The following is a 6,945-nucleotide window of genomic DNA, read 5'->3' on the forward strand; positions in this document are numbered from 1 at the left end:
AACTCACATACAAAGAAATAGAAGAACCCTCTATATGGGTCTCAAACCAAACTCAACTAACTAAGGTGGCATACTAACTGAGCCACGAACTAGAGTAGATAAGGATAGCTATCATGTAGCTATTATTTAGGGGCGGTATACCAACCGCATCTGCAACTGACAAGTCGGTGACATAAATACACAACGGTCACCCTGGCGTATCACGAGTGGAGCTCGATATCTCAACACGCTCGGGTCTGACGCTAGTTGTTGTTAGCTAATGACCCATCAGGAAAACCCTAATTCTGGTCGATCCTAAGTGGGAAAAGCTAGGATACTTTCGCTACGTGGCAGACGCGGGAAGACCTAGATCGCAAAACCCGTAACATTCCATGGGAGTGCCGGGCGGAGTTTTCTAGACATCCTTTCTGATGGACTACTAAGACGTGTCCTGGATGATACTAGTGGACACGTTACACCTAGAGCTGACCAATAATAGAATTGCTTTTATAAGATCTCAATAAAATGAAGTAAAACATTTGTTGCTATCCAAATATTTCCTTACCTTCAATGCTGTTTTGCAGAGTTATGAAGCGTGGAACTAATTTTTGGTATTTCGGGTCATGTTTATGACTGCAATGCATTCTCCCTTTTATAGACAAAGAATTGGGATGATGAACATCCTGGAGCAGATTTATATTCCATCACCTTTATACAAAGAACGAAGATGGACGGGGTCTTCAGGAATCTACTATATAGCCGCCCACCGGTTTGCTTATCTACAGAGCAACCTAAAGAGGATCAAGTGGTTGGAAGACTTGAAAGTCGTGAAGTTGTTCATTTTTGTGGAAGCTCACGTAAATTCGACTTTACATATTCAAGGTCGGAGGGTTGAAATAAACTCATATGTATATGAGAAAGTAACCCGTGTAATCCTAGCCGACAGGATTAAAGTGTTGGGCCGCCATGAGAAGTATGGATTCCAACGGAAAGGGTATCCTGAACTTCCAATGAATTATCGATTCCTAAAGATCCATGACCCAAAACCCTACTATTACACAGTTCCTGTAGACAAATGCAATACAATGTTGTTCTCCCCAAACTGAATGTAATGATTGGCCTATCATCACACAAAACGTTGTATTCAAACAGGCTATGCCCATGTAAATACAAATAAAGACTTCTTTTTATCAATATCTGGCTGTCCATAAGAGTTGTTAAAAAGTTAAGTAGCTACATTGTTTACGAGATAGCTGAACTAAAAATGAAAGATAAGCTAACGTCGATTATCATATAATAACGTTAAAAAAACTTTTATCCAGGCACAACCCCAGGTACAGGTTCCAAATATGAAGTCATATGGTCTTGTGATTGATTCACAAGAAGAAAGATTAAACACCCTAAACAAGGATGGCAAATCCTTACGCAAGTTATCTTGCAAAAGGATGTATTCTTTGATATCCTTCTAAGTAAGGAAGGTTAAAAACCGAAAACTAAAGTATCCAATGAACTTTAGGGTTGACCAAGTTGGGTTAATAGGGTACGCCCTAACCTGGAATATAAGGGATCTTGCCAAGTTGCAAGACACCCTGGAACGAGTGCTGATGCATTCGAAAGGAAAGAATCATTCCTTAGCAGTTTGCCAACAACAAGATCGATTAATGGAAATGTTTGTGCTTGCTAGAGATTTTAGAGCACTATTTGATTTATGAATTACAAATTAAATGAATATCTATACTTCAGGTTGAAGACCTGAAGGGAGAGGCAGTTTCAGTTACCCCTGACTGCCTGCCTGACCCTAACCAAGGGGGTTGTTGAACGCGCCGGGAACGTGGACCGAACCCGCCCCGAGAGGTCTCTCCGTTGAGCTCTACTTGGAGCAGGAGGACGCTTGGGTGCCAGGGGGGCAAAGGCTAACATGACTCAAGATTGGATCTCGAGGCCCGCATGCTAGTCTATGGGCGAAAGCTTGGAATAGTGATCCCTATGGATTGCTGGATAGCCTTTGGGTCGATTATGGACAAGCCTACGAGCGAAACTCCTTGTATTTCAAAGATAAATATGATGATATGTTAATAAAGAACTTGTTTGATATTGTTTCTCTATGTCACATGATAAGATTATGTGAAGAAACTAGTGCTTAACGGTTTAATTAAAGAAGCTGATTGTTACATGTACAAATTAATGTGTTAGGTAATTACATAACTAAAACAAACCGAGGAAAGTGCGGAGGATGGGCCATGGGTCCGTCCTACGGTTGAGTGGTCCTCGTTGTCTGGGAACTTTTCTCAAATCTCGAAGAACAGCGGGATGATTGTCAAAGGACTCGAACAACAAAAGCATTGACCTAGAGTTATGTCTTAACCGATTTACGTTGTTTTAGGGGAACAAAATGGGACTAGGCTTTATGGCAGAGAGGTTGAGCTTTGCATCCCTCTCGTTTCCCATTCTCTTTGAACCAAGTGCAGCGTGAATCCGCTTTGGACCTAGTGCTTCTGCGTAAAGTAGTTGGCTTGGGTCAGACGCTAGTTGTTGTTAGGAAATGACCAATCACGAAAACCCTAATTTTGGTCGATCCTAAGTGGGAACGGCCAGAATACTTCCGCTACGTGGCAGACATAAAAAGCCCTAGATCGCAAACCCCGTAACATTCCATGGGAGTGCCGGGTGGAGCTTTCTAGACATCCTTTCGGATGGATTGCTAAGACGTGTCCTGGATGATACTAAAGGACACGTTACATTTTGAAAGTATAAAAAATCATTCTTTTTAGGATCATTGTTTTACCATTATAATAATGCCATCTTCTGAGGGTTTCAACAGTATATGTTGTGAAAAACACTCTATCTACAAACTTCCAGTGGGTTGCTAATTGGACAAATAGAAGATTGTCAGTGCACTAAGCATCCCACATATCTTGCTGTTGAGCATCCATGAACAAATTTTAACTCTTTTTCTTTTTGTTTTCATGAACCTCTACAGACCACGACTCCTGAAGCTTCTTCAAAATCTCCCACTTGATGATGTCTGGAAACTTCTCAATGAATGCTAAATCTTCTATGGATAGTCATTCTCTCTGCTTCTATTCTTCAGTTGGTTCCCAAACAGTTTGCCACCAAGATGCAAGTTTCTGCTGCTTGAATACGAAGAGGAAATAGTCCACCACATAGAGCATGCATCATGATGGTGATATGTTTCCGCCATTGTGGGATGAACTTCTTGTGGAAAGTGGCTTTGATAATGATAATCTCCAACTCTTCAATGGAAGAATGAACTTTTGCAAACATCCATCGAATTCTCCTCTTCTTGGCAATGCCATTTCCTTCATTTTTAGCCTCTTCCACTACAAGGGATCGGGCTCATACTCGCGCTCCTAGCCGCACAAAATGACTTGGAAAAAAAAGTGTCGGGCCCGTGTAATAGCGCGTGTATCATCGCGGCCAGAGACATGCGTGTAAAAGCGCATGTACAGTGACAGCCAGTCGCGCGAATACACGACCCCATACACGCGTTCTGCGCAGTTTTGCTGCAAATTTACACGCGAATCTAACAGACTATCCGCGCAAATATACGCAATTTTGACAGATGACACGCGCTTATACACGCGATCGCAGAGAGAAAAAAAAATCCAGAGAGTGCTTTTGGGTGCTTGGATGCTGTTCCAGCATCCAGCCACCCAAAGGCACTCTCTGGATTTTTTTTTTGGTGCATTGCACCATAAAAAAAGAGCGATTTAGATTTCAAGACTCACTCTCTATGAATACACGATTCAATATTACTATCTAAAACTTAATACACGACTCAAGACTCACGATTCAATACATTGTCAATACATGATACATTTGTGTACAAGGGAGTCCATATGTCAAAATAGCCCATGGCTTTAATTAGGAACAAATATATACAAAGTCAAATAGGGAGCTAGGTGCAAAAAAGCCCATGGCTTCAGTTACAAAAATTTTTTGTACAACCACATCCTATAGTATTCTGAAAGCTAATCAGAGGATGATGAGGACCCTGTGCTCTCTCCATGATCAGAGGAGCTCGCATCGGTATATTCCGATGAGTGGTGCTCGCCTCCACCAGGAGCAGTGGCACGAACATCAGCAGTGGCGGCTGGATCATCAGGGGCAGGAGCATCAGCAGCTTGTGCCTGTTCAAGAAATATACCGTATGTAAGTATACATATATATGCAATTAAATAAACCGAAATCATTCATTTAGAGTTTTCAAGTACCTGTCGACCGTATGGTCTCATGGCCGCGTCAAACTGCGCATCCGTAATACGTCCCTCGTTTCTGAAGATGGCCCACGTGTCACGTCTGCTATTGCGGCGAGCATACCCAGTCTCGTGGGCTGTGGGCCCTCTCCCCATAACCCGTCGCTGTAACATAATCAAGATAGTTTGTAAGATCAAAACAATCATAGAATCAATGAATTTGGCAAACAATCAAATAAAGAGGCAAGTTACTTACGAACTCTGCCTCCCACGACTCGACGCCGCCAGATCCGAAATGCGACGATCCAATGGTCTCCATCTGGATCCGTCGTGCCTCCACATGCTGCCTGCTCTTCACGCCTCCCTCTGCGCGCTTCTTTGCCTCCTTCCACTCGCGTTTGTGGGCAGTGGCAGGTTTCTCACAAGGATAGCCACCCGCAGCTACATTCACCCCATCATCGTACGCGAGTTTCTTAAGGTGAGATCTTTTATTACTTAAGATCTCCCTTATTCGCGTCCTTCCCCATACATCCGAGAATGTCGCTCGTGGGGGATTGGGGTACCGACTATGTACACTATCTAGGACCTCCCTAACTAACCGGCTATCCTGATCTTTAAATTTTACAAAACAGTTTCTATACATGTTTGAAACTACCCCCCGCATATACTCCATCACCTCTTTCCTCTCGCATCCATGACTACCCCGCCCCTATCCGTAACATCGTAGAAAATCTCTCCCTCCACCTCTCTCGCCTCCTCCGACTCCTCATTGTCTCCTCGTACATGCCTCCCTCCATGCCCTCTCTCACCGCGTGCCCTACTACCCCCCCCACCAAAGCACCCGCCGCATAATCCTCCACTCCCGCTCTCCCTACTGCGGCGTCGGCTCTCATCTGTACTGCGGGAGTAGCCATGACTAGGGGTGGCTGCACGTGACTGTGTACGTGACTGTGGCTGTGAGGGAGCACGTGATGGTGGCCGTGAGCCCTCACGTGATGGTACAGAGGAGGGTGTGCGTGAGTGTGTCCGTGCAGGGGTGTGTCTCCTCGGTGAGCGTGTATGCGCAGGGGTACGTCTCGCTGGACTCGCAGGCGTAGACGGCAGTGGAGAGGCTTGTGTACTTGGGGGCGCGGTGTGACCTGGGAGTCTAGGAGGAGGATGGGCATACATATACTCTGTCAGCTCCACTGGATTAGGATGGCGCCCAAAATGGTTTATCATCTCCATCATCCAAGTGGCGTATGCCCACGGATCGGAGGAAGAACCTGGATCCATGAAGAATCTGCAAAGTGTCGAAATTCCGCCTCAATGAACCAAGCAAAACATGCATATAAAAAATAAACATATCTCCTACAATATATCTCCTCAATATATCTCCTACAATATATAACCTACAACATATATCTACCATTCTAGAAAATAAACATATCTCTTACAATACCAAACATCGAATTAGTAGAAGATCATAAGCCAAAAGAAGAAGTTCATTTCGAATTAGTGACGAAATTCATGAAAAACAAAAACTCTTTCCTCTATCTTGACGGACATTGTCCATCAAGGGAGAAATGACTAAACACATACACAAGGGTTCCTTCTTCTCTCTTTCCTCTATCTTGACGGATGTCGTTTGCCAAGAAATAAATAGTTAAGCACATATACAATGTGTGTGAATTCTATCCTCTGTCGCTTTCAAGTACACATAGCACGGGTGGAAAGAAAGAAAGCGACAGATTTGCCAAAACAAACAAACGACAACCAACCTCTTTGAAAAGTCTTTGAAAAGTGAGTTCGTTGATTCTTGCTTCTCTCTCCCTTTCTGTGTTGTCTGCACCCTTTGCTTCTTTTGGGTAGTCCAAGAGGGAGAAGGCTGGTTCGAAGAGGCAGGTTCGGGGGTTTGGAAGAGCTGGAGGCAGAGGTACTGTAGCGACAAAGAAAGAAGAAGAAGAAGTGTTTTGAAAGAGGGCTTTTGAAAGAAAGAAAGCGACGCAGAAAGAAGAAGAAGAAGTGTTTTGAAAGAGGGCTTTTGAAAGAAAGAAAGCGGCGCGCGCGGTAGGTAAACACGAAAAGCACGCGTGTAAAAGCGCGTGTAAAAGCGCAGCAGAATACATTGTAGACGCGCCTGTACACGCGACACAGAGACTGTTTATACTTTTTTAAAAAACTGATTGTTCTTGTGTATCCATTGTTTTGTGCATAGGATGTGTATGATTTCACTAAAAACTGATCCTACTTCTGTATTGGTTATTTTGGACATAGCATGTCATCATCCTCTTCAAGCAGTTCTGGTGAGGATGAGACAATGCGTCATCGTGATCGCGACGTGTGGCTGGCACAAAGGATCAAGTGTACGTGTAATCGATGTCAAGGGTGCATTGTACGAGCGCGTCGAATTACATTGAATCACATCTCGATGTATGGAGAATGGATTCAAACAGGTTTAGAGGTGAGAAGATGTGAATTGAAAGTATTAAAATAACTCATGGTGTGCAAATTAATGGAGCGCGTTGTAATATATATACTGTGATTGAAGCAGGATGCAGTACCACACCCTAATATGGTGCCATACGCACGGCGAGAGCATGCAAAGTGTCAACGAGATGATGCTGGAGCTTCGGGATCTGTTGTCGGAGATGAGTGGGAAAGGGATGACAATAGCCCTGCACCCCACGAAGTTGTGGAAGAGGAAGTGTTTGATGACATGGTGCGGAATCTTTTTAGGGATGATCGCAAAGGTGTGGACGACAATGAT

General features: G+C 43.9%; 1 protein-coding gene across 1 annotated transcript; it reads right to left on the minus strand.

Annotated features, from left to right (window-relative positions):
• Positions 1-3,971: 3,971 nt before the first annotated feature.
• Positions 3,972-4,587, minus strand: LOC148009194 (uncharacterized). The gene is made up of 3 exons (XM_087673689.1): positions 4,453-4,587; positions 4,215-4,361; positions 3,972-4,130 (listed from the first exon to the last, which is right to left on the minus strand). The coding sequence occupies exons 1-3, from the start codon at positions 4,513-4,515 to the stop codon at positions 3,972-3,974; spliced, it is 369 nt and encodes a 122-aa protein (XP_087529815.1). The 5' UTR covers positions 4,516-4,587.
• Positions 4,588-6,945: the final 2,358 nt, after the last annotated feature.

The sequence above is a fragment of the Lygodium microphyllum genome, unplaced genomic scaffold (assembly GCF_053477565.2).
Source record: "Lygodium microphyllum isolate KBCC unplaced genomic scaffold, Lygodium_microphyllum_v1.1.10 scaffold_33, whole genome shotgun sequence".
In the NCBI taxonomy this organism is placed as follows: Eukaryota; Viridiplantae; Streptophyta; class Polypodiopsida; order Schizaeales; family Lygodiaceae; genus Lygodium; species Lygodium microphyllum.

Coding starts and splice junctions, on each gene's coding strand:
- LOC148009194 (XM_087673689.1), bottom strand. CDS start 4,515: ATGGAGACCATTGGATCGTCGCATTTCGGATCTGGCGGCGTCGAGTCG. Junction 4,362..4,452: donor AGTCGTGGGAGGCAGAGTTC/GTAAGTAACTTG, acceptor ATTATGTTACAG/CGACGGGTTATGGGGAGAGG. Junction 4,131..4,214: donor TGAGACCATACGGTCGACAG/GTACTTGAAAAC, acceptor TTTCTTGAACAG/GCACAAGCTGCTGATGCTCC.